Consider the following 22258-nt stretch of genomic DNA (forward strand, 5'->3'; position numbering starts at 1 on the left):
CTGGGGGTCTGTAGGCGCTGCGACACGGATGGCCACCGCGCCAGGTCTGGAAATATTGCTGGACGAAAGCGAGCGATGGCCTCGAAGATGCCGTGGACGCCGGACTGAGGGGCCCGAGCGTAAAGGACTAAGCACCGCCGAGGCCGGAAGAACCGCGTCCGGGCAGCGGACAGGCCGAGACAGCAGGTGCCGCCCGCAGGAAGACACCACGGGTTCCCACCCTACTTCCGGTTTCCACGACTACCTGACGGACAGGCCCCGGACCGCCCCTGCCCTCCCAGGCTCTCGCGACGTTTGGGCTCCCGTGGCGCCGCAGGGGCCGACGGGAGCAGCGGCCGCGCTGAAGAGGGCCGACATGGCGGCGGCGGCGGCTTCGCTTCGCGGGGCGGTGCTGGGCCCGCGGGGCGCGGGGCTGCCGGGCGCGCGGGCCCGGAGTTTGCTGTGCGGCGCGCGGCCCTGCCAGCTCCCGCTGCGGACGCCACAGGTGAGCGCTGGCCGCGGCGCCGGCCGCCGTGTGGCCCCGCAGCCCCTGAAGGTCACGGCGGGGAGGCTCTGGGCGCGGGCCCGGCAGCGAGGGAGCGGCCTCCGCCACCCGGCGCCCCCGCCGGACCCCCGCCGCCTGCCGATATGGGGCGCCGCGGAGCAGGACCGGGCGCCCACTCCCCCGACCAGCGGAGGCGCCGGGTACCGAGCGTGGGGGGCGGCGGGGCGGGCTCGCTGCCGGCTCGGGGCCGGGGGCTTTCTCCGGGGGGCGCGCCCAGGCCCGCTCCCGCTCCGGCCTTCCAGACGGCCTGCGTCCTGAAGTGACCTCAGCCTGACCTCGGACCGCGGCTTGTGACCTTGGCCTGCCCCGGCACCCTTGCTTTACATCGACCTCATCCCCAGCCCCGGATCCAAAACCGTGCCTTGCGCCCCCTCCTCGGGGCCGAATCACGGTCGAGGAGCCGGCAGTGGGCTGGAGCGGGGTGGGCAGTGGTGCTCCGCAGGAGCTGGCGGGTGCGGGTGGATGGGTGGGGAGAGGCAGGCGCTGAGAGTCAGATCCCCAGGTAGGGCCGGGTGGTGTTCTGGCAGGCGCTGAGCGGGGCTCTTGCAGGCAGTGTCCTTGTCGTCGAAGGCCGGTCTGTCCCGGGGCCGGAAAGTGATGCTCTCAGCGTTGGGCATGCTGGCGGCAGGGGGTGCAGGGCTAGCCGTGGCTCTGCATTCGGCCGTGAGCGCCAGTGACCTGGAGCTGCACCCCCCCAGCTATCCGTGGTCCCACCGTGGCTTCCTGTCTTCCCTGGACCACACCAGGTGTGCTGCCGGCTGACTGGGGTGGTTTCTGGGCGGTCTGGTGGGGCGGAGGCCCTGGCGCCCCTAACCCTATCCCTTTCTTTAGTATCCGGAGGGGTTTCCAGGTGTATAAGCAGGTGTGCTCCTCCTGCCACAGCATGGACTATGTGGCCTACCGCCACCTGGTGGGTGTCTGCTACACAGAAGATGAAGCTAAGGCGCTCGCAGAAGAGGTGTGGGCCTGGGGATGAGGAGGACCCCGGGGATTGGGGCTCCGGCTGCGGTGGACGGCAGGGCTGTGACGGGGCTCTTGGTGGCAGGTGGAGGTTCAGGACGGCCCCAACGAGGATGGGGAGATGTTCATGCGGCCAGGGAAGCTGTCTGACTACTTCCCCAAGCCCTACCCCAACCCTGAGGCCGCTCGAGCAGCCAACAACGGAGCACTGCCCCCTGACCTCAGCTACATCGTGCGAGCTAGGTACGCTGGCTGCCTGCAGGGCGGTGTGGGGAGGGGGCAGGAAAGTCCACCTCGTGCCAGGGCTGAGGAGGCATGGATCTGGTCCCAGGCACGGTGGTGAGGACTACGTCTTCTCCCTGCTAACCGGCTACTGCGAGCCGCCCACCGGTGTGTCATTGCGAGAAGGTCTCTATTTCAACCCCTACTTTCCCGGCCAGGCCATCGGCATGGCTCCTCCCATCTACACTGAGGTCTTGGAGTATGACGATGGTGAGCAGCCCCTACCCTGGGGGCGGACAAGCCGGGTCTTCCTTTTCCCACTGCCAGGGATGCTTTCTGTGTCATGCACAGAAAGAGGTCGTGCACTCTTCTTGGCTCCAGCACCGAGCCAGCTTACGGGCAACCTTCACAACCCCGTCTAGCCCAGGCCCCTGCGTGCTGGGGGGAGGGGGGGGGTCCCATTGGTTTTGAAGCCTTGGTCTGGACCCCATCTCAGCTGCATGGAGGAGATTGCTCTAGGGCTGTACCAGGTTGGGGAGGGACCCCCAAGGGCAGCCCTTAACACTTATTCTTGGCTCAGGCACCCCAGCTACCATGTCCCAGGTAGCCAAGGATGTGTGTACCTTCCTGCGCTGGGCATCCGAGCCAGAGCATGACCATCGCAAACGCATGGGGCTCAAGGTGAAATGGCCGGGCGTGGGAGAGGGGCTGGGAAATGGGCTGGGGTCCTTTCTGCCTCCTTCTTCTGAGCCTGCCTCATCCCCAGATGTTGATGATGATGGGCTTGCTATTGCCTCTGGTCTATGCCATGAAGCGGCATAAGTGGTCAGTCCTGAAGAGCCGGAAGCTGGCGTATCGGCCACCCAAGTGACCCTGCCCAACGTCTGCTTGCCGTCTTGCCTGAACAGGCCCGCAAGCCAAGGAGCCACCCTGGACCTGTTCAGGCCTCAGCTGGCCCGCTTGGCCAAGCTCCTCTTTCCTTGGGACAAGAGGGAAAGGGGCAAGAGACCAGGTTCTAGCTCCAGATCCTTCAGCCCCCATCATGGAAATAAATTAAGTTTCTCAACACATGTTTGAGCTATTGTGTGATGGGAGCACACGTTTGCAGGGGACTCTGGGACTAAGACCTTTGCTCTCGAGCTGTCAGGGTTGTCCCATGCAGTGTAACCGACGCTGCCGTGTACAGGCTGGGGACTGGGAGGTGGCAGGCAGCACTGGAGGTGGGGAAGGGATGCAGCCGGCGGCAGTGCTAAGGAGGCAGAGCTAGGCAGAGGCCACCCAGAGTGTGCTCCTGATCTCTTGGCCGGACAACCAGAGGGGGCAGGGTAGAGGTGTTCTGGGACAGCACCTCCTGGCAACCCACAGGGCGGCTGGGGTGAGTCTGGGTCAGGCAAAGGATTAGGCTGTGAGGGCGAGGGGAGGGTAGCGGTGGCAGCACTCGGGTCCTAGCTTCTGAGCTTTTCTTGTCCCCAGGAGGGAATGTGAGGGGCATCCTGGCTGGAATAGCCTAAGACTGGTGGCCACTGGGAAGGGCAAGAGCCAGGGGGAAGCAAGGAGAGGGTGTGCCTGAGGGTTTCCGAGTGGACAACAGGAGGCACGGCCAGGTGTCAGGGAGGGGGCTCTGTGTGCCCTTGGGTTCTGGGAAGAGATCTCAGCCCCATGTGTTTCCAGGATCTCTGGGATCTGGAGGCTAAGTATAGTCACCTGGGCCTGGTTGGGTTGTCCCACCAGCTGACGACCAGGCCCTGCCTCTGCCAAGTTGAGTCCCAAGGGGGCGATGCCCACACTCCGTCCTCCCAGCAGATCGATCCGCACAAAGGCACAGGGAAGGGGTACTCAGCTGGCTCAGGAGTGCCTTTAATGACTCCAGATTGTGGCCCCTCCACAACCCTGGCTTGACCCCTAGCAAGCAGTCAGCAAAGGTCTCCTGAGAGTTTTAGGAGGGGGTCCAGGGACCTTGAGCCTGGAGGGACAGGGCCATCCTCTCTCCTTGTGACCTGGGGGTGAGGGAAAGATAAGTCATTCTGCTTGTCCTAGCCCCCTGCCCATCCCCCTCCCTTCCTCAGCCTCTGGTACCTTTGCCAGCGGGGTGGAAACTGCAGGAAGGGGGTCCCAAGTGCAGGGCTTCTGGGTGCTGCACATCTCACAGCCGGGTCGGCTGGGAGCATTGATGAACGTGCAGGAAGGGCAGGACCAGCCAGGCTGTGGAGGTGGGGAAATCGTTGCTGCTTACCCTTTCCTTCTGAAGCCCAGAGAATCCCCGGCCCAGGGTGCCCAGTCCCTCACCTACCTGAAGGGGGCTGGGGAGGCTGGAGGTGGCTGGCAGAGGAGCTCTGGGCTGCCCCAGTGACTGAGGAAACAGGCGACTTAGTTCCCCATCCATCTTCTGGGGACACTGAGGGCTGCGTCCTGTGGAAGAGGAGGTGGGGCTCAGGGGCGTGTCGGGCTGCGCCTCCCCTCCTCATCTCATCCACACCAAGGACTGACCTGGGGCTTCTCGCGGGGCTGAGAGCAGGTAGAGGAAAGCGGGGTCCCCATCCCGCTGGACCCCGTAGGAAGCGAGGCTGCACTCGGGCACACACAGGCGCCGCCCAATGACCCAGCGCTGCACAGCTGGTGGGAAGCCAAACTCCGAGAACACCTGGGGCCGGAGCATCGAGGCAGCGTCACTCGAAGGCCCCTTGCCCCGCACAGGGCTCCCCCCGACCCCATGCTTACCTGCTCCTGGAGGGTCGCAATGGTGCAGTGGGGGTGAACGTGCAGCGAGACGTGGGCAGAGGACGCGGCGTCCTCAACTGTCACCTGTAGCCTGGGCCAGAGTATAGGTCAGGAGGGAGGACGGGGACCCGGGAGGGCTAGGATGGCAGGGTAAAGAAGACCTCACCTGATGGGGCCAGGAGGGAAGCAGGCCTCCTGGAGCTGGACACTCAGAGCCACATGATGTCGGGCCAGGGTGGCCGCTGCTTGGGCTGCCCCCTTCTCGTCCCCACCCTCGATGGCTTGGGCCAGGCGCCCCACCAGCTCTTCTGCAGGGAGAGACAAAAAGCCATCAGGGCTGAGCACAGACTGCTGCTTCCAACCCCCTCCAGCCACCTGCCTTTACCTTTCTCCATCAAGTCTCCAGGGCTCCAGCAAAGATCCACCTTGGGTTGTGGGGCCCGGAGTGTGGGCACTCCAGGGGGACTGGGCGGGGAAACAGGGCACATTTCTAGGCCCAGGGCTTGGGGCAGGCTGCCTAGGAGGGAAGATGAGGGCTGGGCTGGGGTCTCCCGTGACTCGGCCCCCAAGCCTCGTTACTCACCCAGGCCTCTGCTGACCAGGTGTCCGGGACTTTGGCCACCTCCTAGCTCACAGCCCATTCCCTGGCGTTTGGCCACACATTAAGCCAGGCCTCCCCCCACCCGATCCTGGCCCTCAAAACCCCCTAAAAGGTTCCTACCAACTCCTCTCAGAGCTGAAGCTGCACTTGGCTTTTCCTTGCTCTGGAATGCTTCTGCATGCTTCTACTGTGTAGCCTCACCTATGCCCCTCCTCCAAAGAAGCCAGGCCACTTCCCTTGGCCTCTACATGCCCTCTAAGCCAGCCAGGGATGCTCCCTTGGCCTCACTGCGGAACCAAAACAGGTCCTCAGAAGCCTGCCCCTTCCTGCTCACCAGGAGGCCTGCAATCAGGTAGTCTCTTGGTGCCCTCAGGGACACCCCTCCTCTCAACTGGCTCTACCACCAGCACAGAACACCTCGGGCTGCTCCCATCCCCAACAAACCCCCTGGGCCACTGCCTGGCGGGGCACCTGTGTCTCCCCTTACCTTCCTCCTGAGGCCCAGCCTACCTGTCCTGCAGCTCCTGTGACGACCTCAGGCCCTCAGTGTTCTGAGCTATCTGCCCACTGTGGTGAACAGGACCCCTGAGCACCCAGGACCAGGCCTGGCCCAGCCCTGACCTAGTCCCAAAGATCACACACACATACACACACAATACACACACTTGCCTCAGGACTTTGGTGCCTGCTGCTTCCTGGCCACGTGCGTGTGATCACACGAGGACCTTCGAGTTTCATTCAACCATCACCTTAATGAGACTTTCCCTGCCACCCGATTTTAAATTGCAAACCCCTCCCGGGGCACCTGGGTGGCTCTGTTGGTTAAGCATCTGACTCTCGATTTCGGCTCAGGACACAATCTCACAGGTTCGCGAGTTTGATCCCTGGGTTGGGCTCTGTGCTAACAGTGTGGAGCCTGCTTGGGATTCTGTCTGTCTTTCTCTCTCTCAAATAAATAAACTTAAAAAAAAAAAAAAAAAAGATGTGTGTAAATTGCAAACTCCTCTCTTCTATTCTTCCACCACCTGAGAATTTTACTTGTTTTCCAACTTAAATGTTTTGACGCACAAGGTTCCACTAGTACCAAGTATACACAGTGACTCCAGAATCCTGTATGCTATGCTGTGTGCACCACAGGTCTATGCTTATCAATGTTATATGTTCTCCTCTCTGGAAACTCAAGTCCCAAGAGGGCAGGAAGTCCAAGTCTCATTCACGCTAAGTCTCCAAGGCCTAACATGCTCAGCACAGAGCGGTGCCAGGACACACATCTGATGAACGAACGGACGAAGGACGTCTTTCTCCTTCCGCAAGTGCTGTGTCGTCTGGGCCTCGCTTACGTTGCGTAGTAAGGTTCTTCTTTTCCCTCTGGCAGAGCTTCTGACACATCTGCGGGCCCTTTCCTTTCCTTTCCTTTTTCCTTTCCTTGCTGCATTATCTACCCGTCAGACCCTCTCTTGCTTCTCTCTCCTGGTGACCTGGGTTGAACTTTTCTACTGCCAATCTTTACCTCTCCAGAGCCCCACCCCAGCCCAGATCCACCTGGTTCTTCTCCCCACAGATGTGTAAGAACCTAGCCACCTCCATTCCCTTCCACGTAGGTCCTTTGTCCGGGAGTTCCATAGTACCTTGTTTCTCCAGCTTTCTTTCTCAACCATGAATTCTTCCATTTAAAAGCCATGAAATCCGGCCAATTCCATCTCCTAAGCATCTCTGAAAACACCCTTCTCTCCAGCCCTATCTGCTACACCACCCCCACACAAAGGGAGGTCTCAACCAGTCTTTTACTTTTTTTTTTCAATGTTTGTTTTTGAGAGCGAGAAAGAGAAAGTGCGCACGCACGCCGGGGGGGGGGGGGGGGGGGGAGGGAGGGGGGGAGAGAGAGAGAGAGAGAGAGAGAGAGACGGACAGACAGATACAAAATCCAAAGCAGGCTCCAGGCTCCGAGCTGTCAGCACAGAGCCCAATGCAGGGCTGGAACCCACGGACGTTGAGATCAGACCTGAGCCGAAGTCAGACACTTAACCGACAGGCGCCCCTCAACCAGTCTTCAGTAGCTCGAATCTGAACCTGTCACTCTCCACCGAGTACATTTCCATGCTCCTGATGCACTCCTCACCCAGACCCTGAGGGCCTGCCTGCTGGGCCTCCACATCTGTCTGCTACTCCAGGCTCCAGCTTCTCAAGCTTTCCAGCCTGTTCTCCTTTTCTCCACCTTCTCCCTCCTGGGAGCCTTCCCAGGACCCAAAAGGGGGTACGGTGGGCCCCGCTTTCCCCACTCCTTCCCCCATCCAGGCCTGGGGGGCTTGGGCTACTTTCGTTCTCTCCCAGCACTCGCAGTGCCCGGCCAGCCGAAAGGAGTCTTCGCTCCAGAGCACTAACCATTCTGTCCCTCCATGGTGGCACCTCGGACTAGGGCTGCCCACCGCTGAGCTTCCTGAGGGTTGAGGAAGTGCAGGCTGAGGGTCCCAGGCCCTCCTGGCGGGGGCTGCAGCTCATGCTGGCTGGGACCTCGGACCGTGTAGGAAACTGACTCCAAGGGCCACTCCAAACTGACCTGAGGAAGGGGAGAGTGCGGGCTCAGTGCCTCCCGCCAGCACACCCTGCATGATGACCAAAGGAGCACGACGTAACATTTACAGGCCACGTGCCCCGTCCTAAGACCCTTACTCCTATCACCTTAGGAAGCCCTCACAGAACTCCTATAAAGATAGGTAGCGGAGCATTTACCCCCACTTTACAGGCGAGGAAACGGCAACAAGGGAAAGAGAACTGCTCAAGGGCACAAAGCTGTCTAGCGGAGGGGACTGGCCCAGGGCCCCGCGCCCCCGCCGCCCCCACTCACCGCGCCGGGTCCCGAGCCCAGCAGCTCCAGCCGGAAACGCCCGGGCCGCTCGGGGTCCGCGCTCAGCTGCAGCCTGCGCAGCTGTGCCTCGGCGTCCGGCCCCGCGCCCAGCGGCCTCACCGCGGCGTGCACAGCCAGGAGCACCGCGGCCGAGTCCGGGTCCGAGGCCGCCGCCGCGCCACCCGCAGGCGGCGCCATCTCCCGTCCGGCCCCGGCCCCGACCCCCAAGCCCGCTTCCGTGGGCTCGGGCCCCTGAGCGCCTCCGCCGACCGGAAACTGGGGCCGCGAGCCTGGGGTTCCGGCCGTGGCCAGAGCGTCGGGGCCCGGCTCTGACCCTCCTGTCTTACCCAGGATGGACACGACCTAGAGGCTCGGCGGGCGGGGGCTGCAGCCGAACGGTCCGCGTCTACCCCCCGCGCCGGCCCGGCGCTAGACGCTATTCCCAGGCTCCTTCCGAGCCGCAGGTTGCCCGGCGGGCGGGCCCCGCGTTGGTCCGCCAGCCACTCCTGGGAAGGCGGGCTGACACCAGGGGCGGGGTGAGCGAGGAGGCGCAGCCAATGAGCGCCAGGAAGGGAGGTGGGATCGCACGGCCTCGAAGAGTGACGGACAGGCAGGGCAGCCAGTAGACGTGGACGGTAGGAGTGAACGGCGGGAGACGCCCCCAATGGCTAGCCGAGCTCTCGATCCCGGCGGCTGGACCAGGCCATTCAGGGGCGGGGGGCCGGGCCTTGCGGACGCTTGTTGTTGTCCGGCCCGGGGAGGCAGAGGTCGCTCGCTCGGTCCTTTGCTCTCTCGGGCCTTCTGTGGCGGTCGGCGGGCAGGTCGGTCGCGATAGTCGGTCGCCTTCCAGGGGCGAGGCTATGTCGCGGTGGCAGCCCGGCAGGGCCGGCAGGGCCGGGAGTAACGGGACGTCGTCGCGGAGCTTCTTCCCCCGGATACAGTGCGGCCCGAACGGAGGCCGCGGCGCCGCCCTCCGGTCCTGAGGAGCCCGAGCTGCCCGGAGCCCACACCGCCTCCTTACCCGCGCCGAAGTCAACCGGCCAGACCCGGCCCGGCCACACTGAGCGCTGCGCAAGCAGGTAGGTGTCCGCTCTGTGACCGGCGCCGTGTCGGGGCCTTCAGAACTCCAGCCCCCAGCGGTCTTCGCGCCGGCGAGCGTGCGCGCGTGCGCGAGTCCCGGGGCGCACTGCCTCCTGGGATTTGTAGTTCTCCGCGACTAGGCTGGGGTTTCCCTTAGCCCGGCGGAGAGGCGGGTGCGGCCAGGCTGACGCTGGAGCGCTAGCGGCCGGCCCACCGGCCCTTCGGGGGTCTTGGTGCCTGCCTCTGTTCCGTGGCGTCACTAATTTACGAAGAAATTAGGCGCGGGGAAGAACGGAGGAAGCCTACGGCTCTCCTCTTTACCTGGATAGAGAGCCTGTAGAACAGGGAAGAGCGCTGCGCCCAGGTGACCGCAGGGCCCCAGCCCCAGCCCCAGGTGTCCTGGATCCTAACCCGGTGCGGGTTATTAGCCTAGCTGAGGAGCTTGGCCGGAGGGGTGCTGCAGGAGTCCCGCACTTTTGGGCGCTCACAGTGACCCTCACCCCTAACGGGGGAGGAGGCTCTTCTGTCGCGGTGGGCAGTGTCCAGGGAGATAAACCAGAGGCCCCAGCATGAGCAAGATCCTTGGTGCGCCCCCAGGTATGGGGACGGGGAGAGGGTTGGCCGAGCCAGAGCCTCAGCTCACCACTCTCAGGTAACAGGATCTAGTCCGCCTCGCCTACCAGCGCGGAGGGCTTAGGAGTAAGCCGCAGGAGGGACCCGGCTTGTTTCCAGCGGCTCCACTTACCCGGTTGGGAGGCCAGAGGCTGAGCCCCAGGGGCCAGATACTCATGGACCGGTCTCCCACCCTCAGGCAGCACTAGCCCCTCTGAGCGCAGGACCCCCTCCCCAAGGACATGAAGCTGTTGGAGAACTCGAGCTTCGAAGCCATCAACTCGCAGCTGACAGTGGAGACTGGAGACGCCCACATCATTGGCAGGTGAGGTGGGGGGTTGTGTAGGCTGGTGTCTCAGAGACCCTTGAGTGGAACCTGACGGGTGGCATGCTCCGTGGTCCCACGTGCCCCTTGCAGGATCGAGAGCTACTCGTGTAAGATGGCGGGAGACGACAAGCACATGTTTAAGCAGTTCTGCCAGGAGGGCCAGCCCCACGTGCTGGAGGCGCTGTCTCCACCCCAGACGTCGGGCCTCAGCCCCAGCAGGTAAGCTGCCGCAGAGCGTGCCTGCTGTGGGCTGTGGGGTTCAGGGCAGTGCTGGGCTGATGCTTCTCTCTCCGCAGACTGAGCAAGAGCCAAGGTGGTGAGGATGAGGGCCCGCTGAGCGACAAGTGCAGCCGCAAGACGCTCTTCTACCTGATTGCCACGCTCAACGAGTCCTTCCGGCCTGACTATGACTTCAGCACAGCCCGAAGCCATGAGTTCAGCAGGGAACCCAGCCTCAGCTGGGTGAGGGTCAGGTGGGGGGAGGGACCTGCAGCCCCACAGCTGTCTCGACCGTCCTTCCGACTTATAGTGGCCCCCTGGGTTCTGCCCAGTTCATGCCTCCCGTTCTGCGTCCTAGCCAGTCCCAACCGTGACCATCCTAGGTGGTGAACGCAGTCAACTGCAGCCTGTTTTCGGCCGTACGGGAGGACTTCAAGGCCCTGAAGCCGCAGCTCTGGAACGCAGTAGATGAGGAGATCTGCCTGTCCGAGTGTGACATCTACAGGTGGGCCGGCATTCCTGCAGGAGGGCCGTGGGTGTGTGTGGCACTTGGGCCTTCATGCCCCTTCTTGCCCCACGCTCTGCAGTTACAACCCGGATTTGGACTCAGACCCCTTTGGGGAGGATGGCAGCCTCTGGTCCTTCAACTACTTCTTCTACAACAAGCGGCTGAAGCGGGTCGTGTTCTTCAGCTGCCGGTCCATCAGGTGGGCGCCCGGCCGCCTCCCTTCCCTTAGCCCCTGCTTTCTCACACGCCACTTCCCCAGCTGTACCCACCCCGCTCCTGACTTTGTCCTCCCTGGGGTCAGCAACGGGTCAGGGACACGCAGTCCTAAGACCCGTTCCCACACCTCCCCCAGCGGATCCACGTATACTCCCTCGGAGGCCGGCAACGAGCTAGACATGGAGCTGGGCGAGGAGGAGGAGGAAGAGGAGGAGGAGGAAGAAGAGAGCGGAAGTGGAGGCAGTGAGGGCGGACCCGAGGAGACCAGCGCCATGGAGGAGGACAGGTGTGTGACGGTGGCTGTGGCCTGGCTCTCTGTAGCCAGGGGTCGATAGCACAGAGTGGGTGCCTCTCTGCCTGACCTCCTGGGAGTTGGCTCTGGAAGCTCACTGTGTGCCGTCTTCTGCCCAGGGTCCCGGTGATCTGTATGTGAGGACGAGGAGCAGAGGCCCCAGCTTCGTTCAGCTTCAGCCAGTGCCTGGAACCCTCACCTGAGGGTGCCCCAAGGCCTCCCCAGCTGGTGGTCATCCCCGGGGCTTGCCAAGGCTGCAGCGCCGCCCGAGGCCACGCCCACCTAGCCCTTTGGCTCCCGCCTGCAGACGTCTGCTCACCCCCACGGGCTCCAGCTGCCCATGTTGTGGTCGGGCTGGACAGCACAGGGCCTGGTGGGAAGAGCCACTGCCCTGCCCCGACGAACTGACACAGGCAGGGACAGCTGGACTACAGAGTTTATTTTTGTATTTCGTGCCGGATCAGGCCTGGGCCTGCACACTCCAGCCCAAAGGGCCCGAGACCCAGTAAGCGGGCCCCTGCGGTCACCACGCCGGGCTTGGCCAGCCCCTGACGCCCACCTGTACCACCCTCCCCCCGTACCCTGCCCGTTGGGCAGCGTGCACTGAGTGTCACTTTGCTGCAGCTGGTTTGTTTCCAATAAAAAATTTCTGTGATTTAGTGGGGACCTGGGCTCCGTGCTGCGTGTGGGGCGGGGTCTGCGTCAAGGGCGGGGCTACGGCCTCCGGTATCCTAGCAACGGTCCTAGGGGCTGTTGAGCGGCCCGGACCTGCAGAGGCCAAAATGGAGACCGGAGTGTCAGATGTCAGCAACCCCTTTTCAGTAGAAGGTGACAGCCTGATCCTGGATCTCGACTTGTATGATGCCGACAGCTATGACGTCCCGGATCCAGGGCTGCTCAAGGAGAAGGATGGTGAGGTGGCCTGGCCTCGCCGCCCCAGACCCCCACGTGACAGGCCTCACTCAGGCACCGGTTCTGTCTGCCGCGACACAGCACTCCGTGGGGAGTCCCCTAACCTGGCGAGGCACTCGGGAGGGCCCCTGGCTGCCTACAGCCTCCAGAGTTTGGGGCCCAAGACCACACACCGACAGTGTTTCCACTGCTGACCCGCAGAGTCGTTTTCGGAGCCAGTCCCGGGGCTTTTTACCGGCAGCTTGCGGTGGCAGAACACGACCCCGCGCGTCCGTGCCCGCCAGCTATGGCTGCTCCTGCGTACAGGCCTCCGTGACTTCGTGGAAAAGGTGGGGCTTGCCTGTGGCACCTGCCTCGAGGCCTCTTTTCTGGCCCATTTCTTGCCCCCGCCGTCCCTAGGACGCCCCCAGCCCGGATCCCCTTGGCTCCCCTAGGCAGGGGCACTACCTCTCCTCCAGCACCCCCCCCCCCCCCAGCTGAATGCAGGCCTGCTCGCCCCGGCCCGCAGGAAAAGAGAGCCGAGCTGTGCGTGGGCCGCTTGACACACGGGCTGGAGCCGCTGCGCCACCTGACGGTGGCAGCTGGGCTGCGCTCAGTGGCGCAGGACCCAGCGGGCAGACGCTTCGTGGTGCTGGATGGTGCGGGCCGCCTGCACCTGCACAGAGAAGACGGCTGGGCTTACGAGAAGCTGTGTGCCCCAGCAGCGCTCACGGGGCTGGTGGCGGTGCCGGGCCCTCTGGGTGCTGTGGGCCGCTTCGTGGGCTGGGGCCCCGAGGGGCTGGCCATACTAAGGCCTGACCTCAGCCTGCTGTGGCTGAGCAAGCCAGGGGTGGGCAGGGTGCCGGGCCACCAGCCCGTCTGCTGTCTGCCGGTGCCCAGCCTGGGGCTGTTGCTGGTGGCAGAGGAAGGCGGCAGCCTGGTGCTCTGGAAGTTCCGTTCGGGAGGCCGCTGCCTGGTGCCGTGTGGGTCACCTCTGCAGCTGCCACCAAGCCCTGCAGGTGCAGTCACCCGTTTGGTTCTCGGGCCCTTGCCCTCCCACCAAGCCCCATGCTGCTTCGCGGCCTGTGGCTCGGCTGTGCTCACCTTTGCTCTGGACAGCTGGGCTCTCGTAGACGTGCGCCGGGACCTGCATAAAACGTGAGGGGTGCCTAGGGACCGGGAGGAAGGTGGGGTGAGAGAGGACGGGTGCATCCAGGAGGGAAAACAAGTCATGGAGGGGCGCCGGGGCTCACACGCCAGGGGGTGCTGAGTCTGCGGAGGCCTCTCTTCCCCTTCAGCACCATCTCGGACCTGGCCTACTGCAAGGAGGTAGAGGCCATGGTGACGGCTTCTCGCGACAGCACAGTGAAGGTGTGGGAGGCCGACTGGCAGGTCCGGATGGTGTTCGTGGGCCACACAGGTGCGCCATACCACTTAGGCTCTTGAGGCCCGTTCTCTCTCCACCCTGTGTAAGAGCTCCGGCGGTCGGGAGTCTCCGTCAGGCCTTCCCCGAGCTTCTCTGCACCGGCTGCATCCCGGGCCGCCTGCTCCCCTTCCCTGATCCCCTGGTGCCCCTCCCACAGGCCCAGTGACAGCTGTGGCCGTGCTGCCGAACACCGCCCTAGTCCTGTCAGCCTCGCAGGATGGGACGCTGCGCACGTGGGACCTGCAGGCGTCAGCACAGGTGGGCGAGGTGGCGCTGAGCAGCCGGGGCCGAGGGGTGCCATCTGGGCACGTGAACCGCCTGCTGGCGCCCGCTGGCCCCGGCTGGCCAGTGCTCTCTTTGAGCGCGAGCAGCGTGGAGCTGTGGCTCCTTCGCGAGCTCTACTCGCCGTTGGCGCAGCTGTCAGCGCCGGTGCTCCACCTGCAGACCGCGCCCGCGCTGCCCGCGCCCGCGCACCCGCCGCTGCCCATGCGCCTTGTGTGCGCATGCGCCGATGGCTCGGTCTACCTCGTGTCGGTCGCCACCGGGCTCACGGTGAGCGCGCTGCTGCTCGAACCGGAGGACGGCGCAGCCTCGCTGCTTTATTGCCTACCGCGCGAAGCACTGTGGCTGCTGACACGCGCCGGACACCTGGTGTGTGCCAACGCTGCACGATGCCCCATGCGCGTGCTAAACCGGGTGTGCCCGCCCCCGGCCCCTGCGCCCAGGCCCTGCTGCCTGCACCTATACAGCCACCTCACAGACCCCAGCAGCGCATTCGCCAGCTGGCAGATCGTACGCCAGCACGGGGGCGAGCTGTGCCTCAGTGACCTGGCCCGACCCCGGAAGGACAAAAACCGGTGGGTGCCGGAGCCGCCCACGTGGGGCAAGGTGACGGTGCCCGCGCCGACTGGCTAATGTCATGCGTAGGTACCTGCCCGTGGTGGGGCACACGGATGGCACCCTATCGGTCCTTGAGTGGCGCTGGTCGAAGCCCGTCTTCCAAACCGAGGCACACAGCCCGGGCCCCGTCACCGCCATTGCATCTACCTGGAACTGCATTGTGTCCTCTGGTCAGCATCCCTCCTCCCCCCAGGGGGCTGGCCTGGGAACCCCTTCCCTCCCCAGACAAAGGCGAAGTCCTGCCTCCCACCTGAGCAGGCGGAGACTTGACCGTGAAGATGTGGCGTGTCTTCCCCTACGCCGAGGAGAGCCTCTGCCTGCTGCGAACCTTCTCTTGCTGCCACCCGGCGACGGTGCTCTGCGCTCTGGGGAAGCGGGTGACTGTGGGCTTTGAGGACCCAGACAGCGCCACCTACGGCCTGGTGCAGTTTGGCCTGGGCAACAGCCTCCGCTACGATCACCGGCCCCAGGACGACCCCACGGACCACATCACTGGTGAGGGGCCAGGCCAAAAATAAAGCCCAGGCCATCCTCTGGCCCTGGTCCCTCACGCTGAGCCCTGGTCCCTCAGGCCTGTGTTGCTGTCCCACACTCAAGCTGTATGCCTGTTCCAGCCTGGACTGCACCATCCGCATCTGGACAGCCGAGAATCGCCTGCTGAGGTGGGTTGGGGCTGGGAAAGGTTGGGGGGGGGGCGGTGGGGGAGCCTGTCGGCAGCCAGCAGGGCTCCCCTACCTCTGCCCCCAGCAGAGCCCAGAGGCGGGAAAGGGGGCTTGCCCCTGCTAGTGTCTCAGTTTCCTCCTCTGGAGCAGGGCTGGATTCTCGCCCTGGCCACTCCCTCCAGGCTCCTGCGGCTGAATGGCGCCCCTCAGGCCCTGACCTTCTGCAGCGACAGTGGGGACCTGGTGCTGGCTCTGGGCTCCCGACTCTGCCTGGTGTCCCATAGGCTCTACCTGCCCACATCTTACCTGGTTAAGGTATGCAGTGGGCACAGGATTCCTGGGCAGAGTGAGGCTGCTGTGGGCAGACAGGCCCCCCCAGGCCAGAGCTGTAGGTTTCTTTCTCCTGTTCAGAAGCTATGCCGGAAGGTCCCTGATGTGGTGGATGACCCTCCCCTGCCACTGACCACCCAGGAGTCGCTGACCTCAGCCCAGCTGCAGAGGCTCGCCAGCCTACGCGGGGTGGCCAGTCTTAGGTCTGCTGGCCCAGCTGAACTGTTCTAGAGGCCCCTGCCTAGCTCCCCCGAGTGAGGGCCTGGCTGCCTGCACCCAGCTCGGGGACCCAGAGCTCCCAGGCCACTTAGACCACCCCAACCTGTCCCAGCCCTGGCATCCCCACTCCTGGCTGTTGGGCTGTGTTCTGACAGAGGCCTGGCCATGCCCACCCCCAGGTGCTGGTCCCAGCCTCTGCCCAGTCCCCCTGGTGATGACAGCTAGTGTCCCACCTGTGCCCATCCCTGTCTGCAGCACGGACTTGTCTTTCATCCATCACCAGACGGCCACACCTCAGCAGCCAGTGTTGGAGGAGGTGGGGTGGGTCCCAACCCCCAACCCCCAACCCCCAACCCCCAACCCCCAACCCCCTCACTGTCCCAAAGCCCCAGCCCTGCAACCTTCCCTGGGCTCAGGCCACTCTCCTTCAGCCCCTGGGGCAGGCATGGGATCCCGTGGCTGTCTGGAAAGCAGATGGCAAGACTGAAGGAGGAATGGGCTGACCCCTACCCCCCACCCAGGACCTAGAAGCCCTAGTTTCCCGGGATGAAGACCTTCAGATGCTGAGACTGGGGCTGGTGGTCCCGGCAGCCCAGCCCCCACCCTCCTGGCAACAGCGGCAGGAGGCCTTTGACAACTATCTGCGTCTCATCTATGGCCCTGGCTTGCTGGTGGGTATAGAGCCTCCCCAGCCTCAGCCCAGACTCCAGCCCCTCCCTTCACCCCGGGGCCTCACCCCTCACCCCTGCCTATCCCTTTTGCACCCCTTCCAGGGCATGCGTTCTGGAAGAGAGTCCCAGCAATGCAGTACTGTGACCCTCACACTGGAGAGAGAGACCTGCGATGTGTGTGCCTCGCCCACAGCTGCCCTCAGTCTTAGGCAGGCTGAGGTCTGCACCGAAGCCCTAAGGGGGCCGGCAGCCGGCCCCTTGCAGGACCTGGGGACCGGGGGCCAGCGGTTCGCCCCCCCTCCCCGAGTCCCCTTGCCCACCCCCCACCCCCACCGGGGGGTGCACAGCAGGGCCTCCCAGGTAAGGCCTCCCGCCCCTCCCACCTCGACCCTGCCCCCATCACCCTGCCCCCCACCCTGCGACTCCTCCTCCCTCACCTCAGCTGCTGGCCCGCTCCTCTCTGAGCGGCAGCCTGGGCCTCAGTCTGGACCTGCAGCTGCAGTTGGAGCGGCTCCGAGGGGAGAAGCCTGTGGTCCCGGGCCTACCATCCCCCCACATACAGTACAGGGTGAGGCGCCCAGGCGGGTGGGTGCTGCCCACCCAGGAGCAGAGCTGCAGGGGCACTGGGGGCCCACGCTTGGCTCTGAGCCCCTCTGCCGTCCCAGATCCCCCTCCTGATGAAGAGGCGGCCCGAGGAGCTCCTCTCCAACCTCCGAGGCTTCTTTCCTGCCACCATTCAGCCCTATGAGGTAAGGGTCCCTTGCTCTCTCTGGTGGCAGCCTTCTCACGCACCCCATCGTCCCTCTGCTGCAGACCTCCTGGTCCAATCCGACCTACGAGCCGCCTGTCGCCCTCCCCCCACCTCCTGGCCAGCCCAGCCGTGGTGCTATTGTCTGTGGGCCCTGACTCCTTGCTTTCTGGGGGCCAGCGGCCAGAGGGCCAGAGACTCCCAGAGAAGACACTAGGCACAGCCAAGGCCTCTGCCAGCTCATTGTGCCAGCACACCTCCTCCCCAGTGAAAGTGCTGGGTGAGCAGGTGCCATACGGACTGTCTGGAAGACCAGAGTCCTCTCCCTTTAAAGGAGCAGAGGCCACGGGAGCTGGCCCCTTGCACTCTGCCAGCTTCCCAACGTCTCCATCCCAGACTCCCTGCACACGCTGGCACTGTCATCTGCCCGGGGCGGGGGGGTGGGGCGGTGTCGCCGATCCTTCCTGCAGCCGTGCCATCTACCCAAACCCTCAGCCCACCTCTCCAGGCTCCTAGCACCAATTCTTATGGACATCCCGGTTCCAGGGCTGGGGGCCAAGTCCCGTGGAGAGGGTGTGGGGGTGTCAGGGCTCCCCAGAGGCTGTCCAGATTTCCTCCTCAGTCGTCACAGCTGATGCCTCCCTTGACTGTCCTTCCACCTGGTTTCTAAAGGTTCTCTTTGCCTGTCTGAGCGTTTTGGGTGTTGACTGAGAAAACAGGGAGTCACGATCCGGGTAGCACAGATTTGGTAGCAACCCAGATTGAGTCCTGTTGACGAGCAAAAGCCAGGGGTCTTCACTCGCAAATTGCAGAGGCATTAGGGAACTCACACAGGTTGCTTTCTAAAAGTTGTGGTTAGAAGATGTAATCACATTGTACACGTCACTGCTTTTCTGGGCACTTTAGTCTGGTTACCGGAAACCAGTTTTTACAGAGTGTCCTTTTTTCGCAAGATTTTATTTTCAAGCCCAGTGTGGGGCTTGAACTCACAACCCTAAGATCAAGAGTTGCACGTTCTACCCACCCAGCAGCTAGAGTGTCCACTTGCGCCCGAGAGCTCAGGGCCGCAGTCCACTGTTGAGCCTCTGCCCAGCTCCATGCAGTTCCTCTTTCAAAAGGAGGATGAAGTTTTAGTTCCCAGTCTGTACGGTCCGGGGGTGTTACACAGGTGCACGTGGACGGGGGCGCGAGCCGGGTTCAGCTCCCGGAGACCCGGCCGCGGAGCTGGACTGGCCACTGAGGGGGGTGGGAGGGCGGGTGGAGTTCGGGTTCTCAGCCCACCCCGCCGTGTCCACCTGCAGCCCTCGCGCAGGCCCGTCCACTTCCCCGGCAGCGTGCCCAACTCCGTGGTGCTGCAGCAGATGTGGCCGCACAGGGAGGTCAGCGGCCTCGGAGCCCCCGCCCCGCTCACCAGCCACGGCAGACACCAGGCAAGGGAGGACCGGGGGGCTCGCTCCTGGGCTCTGTGGAAGGGGGCCCGAGTTCCCGCGGCATGCCAGCGGCCACCCGTGCTCTCCCCTCTGCAGCCAGGTGGGAGCCAGGACATGTGGCTGCCACGACGACGCGGGAGGCAGTGGCACGCCAAGTGGCAGCAGAAGCTGATCCGGTGGTTGGGGGAAGAGGAGGCGGAGGCGGAGGCGGAGGCGGAGGCGGAGGTGGAGGAGGAGGAGGACGAGCTGTATCTGGACTGGGCCTCCGACTCCCTGAGCCCACGCGGGCACCTCTCCGAGTTGGAGGAGGCCAAGGTAGGCACCCACTAGGCCCCGGGGCTGCCAAGGTCAGGAGCGGAGAGGGGGGCCTGCAGCTGCTGCCGCTGCCCCGCAGAGCCCCGAGGATTGGACCCCGAAGCCCTTGCACTCTCGTGACGCCTCCGCCGGGACCCGGGCCTCGCGCGGCCCCTCCTACCCCTTCAGGCGCTCGCTCTGGGAAGAGCGCTACGGCCATCTGCCCAGGTTTCTGCAATTTTTCGTCTGCCAGAACTGGTTCAAAAAGCTGTTCCCCATCTTCAACCTGAAGGTTCGGGGGTCTCGGGCACCTGGGAAGCACAGGCTGGCGGGGAGGTGGGCAGTGCAGGGAACAGGGCCTCGGCGCTGGGTATCACAGGTGTATCCCGAAGTGGGCACGGTGGAGGGCCTGGCCTCGCTGCTCATGGACCTGCTGGACGAGGCCTCCTGGGCAGACCGCGTGCACATCCTGGGAGCGCTGCTGCGGCTGGTGCCTGACGTGAGCAGAGACCTCTGTAACCGGCTGCGGGGCATCCTGGAGCGCTTGCTCAACCTGGACCAGCCCCCCAGCCTCGAGGTGCGCCCCTGGCCCCGCCCCCAGCCCCGCCCACCGGCCCGCCCCGGGCCTCCAGCACCTACCCGGCTGCTTCGCCCCTCTGCGCTCAGGACCAGACGCAGAAGCAGTTCGTGATGCTGGCGTTGCAGCTCCTTCTGGCCTGCTCCCTGGAGTCCCACGAGGTGGTGCTGGAGCTCATGTCCTACTTCCTCTACTCGCCAGCCTCCTGCCGGTGAGTTTTGCTCCCTACTCATCCTCACCACCAGCTGAGGAAGGCTTCTGGATAAGCTAGCTGCTCACCACTGTCCCAGGCCCTGGCTCAAGAAGCTGCTGGAAGGGCTAGGCCTTCAGGATCCGCAGGGCTTCCTGTTCAAGGAGATGACGACCTGGGTCCAGGGCCCGGACGCCAACTGCAAGGCTGCACTGCGCCAACGCTGCTGCCAGAAGCTGGAGGAAATGATGGAGCGGCTACAGGTCCCGGCGGATGGGGGGGGGGGGGGCAGGCCACTTGCCAGTGGAGCCTCTTGTCCTTTCCCTAGGCTTTTCCCAAGTCGGGGTGGGGGGGATCCAGGTACGGCTGGCTGGCTCTTCGGCTTGCTCTGTGCCTGTGCTCATTGGTCCTCTCCTGTTGTCCCCCAAACCCCCATCTCTGGGGATCTTCCTGCTCCTCCCCAGGAAGCAGTCTGCAGCCAGGTCTGAAGCTTGGGGCCAGGGGCAGCACCACTCAGGCCTCCCTGCTGGGGGAGGGAGAGCCTCTGCCTTGGGCTTGGCGGCATCTCCAACTGGCTGTTTCCCCCACAGATGGAATCCTTACAGCCTTCTGTGGTAGCCGAGTTGTCAGAGGTGCTGCCCAAGGTCTCCAGGACCTCGGCACTTTACCCTCCTCCCAAGGAGGCCCCGTCTCAGATTTCCGTGCTTTCTGGGTCACCTTTTCATGTCTCAGTGACACCCTCAGCCCATTCCTGGGCCCCCTCACTGGTGGTCTCACCTGGGGAGCTGGACGTGGCCACCCTTGAGTCCCAGGCCCAGCAAATGCTTCCACCGATGTGCTTCTGGCGGACCAGACGCACGCTGTCAGAGACACTGCGACACTTCTGCCCCTCGTCTGAGGTCCATTTGCACCCCTCAGTACCCACTGCGCTGCCGGATAAGCCACTGCCACTGGAGCAGACGGACTGGTCACAGTCGCAGATGCTGGACCTGAGGCCGATCGATGCGCTCAACTTCTTCTGTGAGCAGCAGCGGGCCCGGCAGCAGAGTCCCCTGCAGGAGGAGCCCGAGAGCCCATGCCTGAGCTTGCGCCCACCTGTGCCCAACACAGTGCTACCACAGCCCTGGGATCGCTGGTGAGGGGGCCACCAGGCCGGGACAGGGCCTGTGTGGGGCAGCTGAGGGGCTGACGGGGCCAAACCCACTTTCTTACCCCTCCAGGCACTATCCTATCCTCCGGCTTCAGGAGGCCAAGGTCCAGAGGTCTCCGATGAGATTGAGAGGTGAGTAGGGACAGGGGGAGAACCAGACCTTGACTTCCACCTCAGCCTGAGACCTCACTGTCCTGCTGGCCCACAGGCCGGATGCCGTCCCGGCTCCGGGTGGGCAGTGCCCTCCATGGCTCCATCCGCATGCTGAAACTGCCCCTGCCGAGGGTGGAAATTCGTCCCTTCCCCCCGGCCTGGCCCAGGCCTGCCCGTCCGCTGCCCCCACTGCTCCTGCAGCCTGCTTTACAGCGCTACTTTCTGCCAGATGACACGAACCCCGACAGCTACAGTTGACCAGGCTGGTGGCCCCAGTCTCTTCTTCCCTCCAGCCTGGAGTCAGGAAGCCGCTTTCCAGCCAACTGTTCTCCCCCTAGAAATAAAGTCCGGAGGTCGTGGCCAGAAAACTGGGTGCCACCTTCATCTTTGGGGGCTGCGAGGGTGCACGGGGGGGGGGTCCTGCTTGTGTCTTGTGAATCTCCCAGTGGCCAGCTGCATGTGCAAGGCAGGAGCCAGGGCCACGCTGGAGTCTGGCATGGTCAGCACTTGGCGGGGGGGGGGCGGGGGCTGTCTGCCTGGAGAGGGGCCTATCCCATGCGGGCATGTCCCTGCTCAGGCACTCAGCCAGCGTTTGTCAGTAAATTACTGAGGTCAAGATGGGAGTGGGAACTTGTGGGCCAGCAAGTGGCCAGGCATGGAGGAAGTGGGAGGGTCTAGGTGGCCACAGGGGTGTGTGTGTGTGTGTGTGTGTGTGTAAGTGTAAGGGAGGGGAGCCTGCAGTTGTTTGCCGGAGGTGAGACCAGAATCTGTTGGTGCCTTGGTTACCCTTGGGTTGGAAGGGAGAGGAATTGACGGAGTCCCATGTGCTTTATTCAAGAAGCAATACAGGGACAGCAACCCTTTGGACCCTTCTACCTGAAAATTGTCAGGAGACATACCTTGTATGTGAAGTCTCAGAGGGCTCAGAGGGCCTTGGCTTCCTTCTGAGCTGTCGAAAGCTCCCAGGACACTGGTCAGACAACTTGTAGGGCCCAGGTGTGCACTGGCTGTGGGGTGTGCCTTTGCGAAGGGCCAGTCTAGCTTTTACAGCCTTCTTTTGGGCCGTCAAGCAGCGGTTTGTTTCCTGTGAATGTTTTCAGCCTCCGACTTTAGAAGTTTCTTCTCCGTGGCTTTCTGGTTAGAATTTGTCCGCCACCCGCCCGCCCCAGGCCCTGAACTGTGCAGGGGCTCTTGTTCTGGGGCTGCCAAGAGGGTGGCCCTTTCCTCGCAGAGTAGGCCAAGAAGCCCCAGGACCTTTGTATAAAAGGACCCGTGCCAGCTAAGACAAGGACCAGGAGGCCTAGGGCGGTCTGCTGCTACAGGTGTTTCATGCTTTAAGTTATAAAGCCATTAAATTCTTTTTAAAATACCAACATGAGAGGGGCACCTGGCTGGCTCAGTCGGCAGAGTGTGTGACTCTTGAACTCAGGAGTTCAAGCCCCACATTGGGCATAGAGCTTGAGAAAATAAGT

At 63.7% G+C, this 22258-nt stretch overlaps 4 protein-coding genes across 6 annotated transcripts; 3 read left to right on the plus strand and 1 right to left on the minus strand.

The window, feature by feature from the left end:
- The first annotated feature begins 301 nt into the window (after positions 1 to 301).
- On the plus strand, positions 302 to 2796 carry LOC122495924 (cytochrome c1, heme protein, mitochondrial). Its single transcript, XM_043602075.1, has 7 exons — positions 302 to 484; positions 1094 to 1290; positions 1376 to 1502; positions 1590 to 1747; positions 1836 to 1996; positions 2307 to 2407; positions 2493 to 2796. Exons 1-7 carry the CDS (start codon positions 356 to 358, stop codon positions 2595 to 2597), a joined length of 978 nt encoding a protein of 325 aa, XP_043458010.1. The 5' UTR covers positions 302 to 355; the 3' UTR covers positions 2598 to 2796.
- A 766-nt stretch (positions 2797 to 3562) lies between these two features.
- Positions 3563 to 8441, minus strand: SHARPIN (SHANK associated RH domain interactor). 2 transcript variants are annotated; one of them, XM_043602071.1, is made up of 9 exons: positions 7891 to 8441; positions 7428 to 7602; positions 4830 to 4961; positions 4611 to 4752; positions 4445 to 4535; positions 4214 to 4367; positions 4017 to 4135; positions 3803 to 3928; positions 3563 to 3723 (listed from the first exon to the last, which is right to left on the minus strand). In XM_043602071.1, the coding sequence occupies exons 1-9, from the start codon at positions 8086 to 8088 to the stop codon at positions 3640 to 3642; spliced, it is 1221 nt and encodes a 406-aa protein (XP_043458006.1). In that variant the 5' UTR covers positions 8089 to 8441; the 3' UTR covers positions 3563 to 3639. The 2 variants fall into 2 exon arrangements, with proteins under 2 accessions (XP_043458006.1, XP_043458007.1); XM_043602072.1 differs by lacking the exon at positions 4830 to 4961 and having other exon boundaries at positions 7891 to 8394.
- Positions 8442 to 8854: 413 nt separating this feature from the next.
- MAF1 (MAF1 homolog, negative regulator of RNA polymerase III) lies at positions 8855 to 11804 on the plus strand. Of its 2 annotated transcripts, XM_043602077.1 has the most exons (8): positions 8855 to 8969; positions 9782 to 9907; positions 10001 to 10129; positions 10207 to 10372; positions 10513 to 10634; positions 10717 to 10836; positions 10990 to 11139; positions 11265 to 11804. In XM_043602077.1, exons 2-8 carry the CDS (start codon positions 9825 to 9827, stop codon positions 11284 to 11286), a joined length of 792 nt encoding a protein of 263 aa, XP_043458012.1. In that variant the 5' UTR covers positions 8855 to 8969; positions 9782 to 9824; the 3' UTR covers positions 11287 to 11804. The 2 variants fall into 2 exon arrangements, with proteins under 2 accessions (XP_043458012.1, XP_043458011.1); XM_043602076.1 differs by having other exon boundaries at positions 10717 to 11139.
- A 108-nt stretch (positions 11805 to 11912) lies between these two features.
- On the plus strand, positions 11913 to 21154 carry WDR97 (WD repeat domain 97). Its single transcript, XM_043602081.1, has 24 exons — positions 11913 to 12062; positions 12261 to 12386; positions 12566 to 13194; positions 13335 to 13456; positions 13620 to 14319; positions 14390 to 14532; positions 14621 to 14857; positions 14934 to 15024; positions 15207 to 15339; positions 15436 to 15557; positions 15829 to 15889; positions 16095 to 16244; positions 16347 to 16604; positions 16687 to 16812; positions 16910 to 16993; positions 18294 to 18422; positions 18519 to 18737; positions 18817 to 19008; positions 19096 to 19293; positions 19383 to 19504; positions 19584 to 19746; positions 20074 to 20618; positions 20704 to 20765; positions 20842 to 21154. The coding sequence occupies exons 1-24, from the start codon at positions 11928 to 11930 to the stop codon at positions 21042 to 21044; spliced, it is 4950 nt and encodes a 1649-aa protein (XP_043458016.1). The 5' UTR covers positions 11913 to 11927; the 3' UTR covers positions 21045 to 21154.
- The last annotated feature ends 1104 nt before the right edge of the window (positions 21155 to 22258 follow it).

Source organism: Prionailurus bengalensis, chromosome F2 (genome assembly GCF_016509475.1).
Source record: "Prionailurus bengalensis isolate Pbe53 chromosome F2, Fcat_Pben_1.1_paternal_pri, whole genome shotgun sequence".
Lineage (NCBI taxonomy): Eukaryota > Metazoa > Chordata > Mammalia > Carnivora > Felidae > Prionailurus > Prionailurus bengalensis.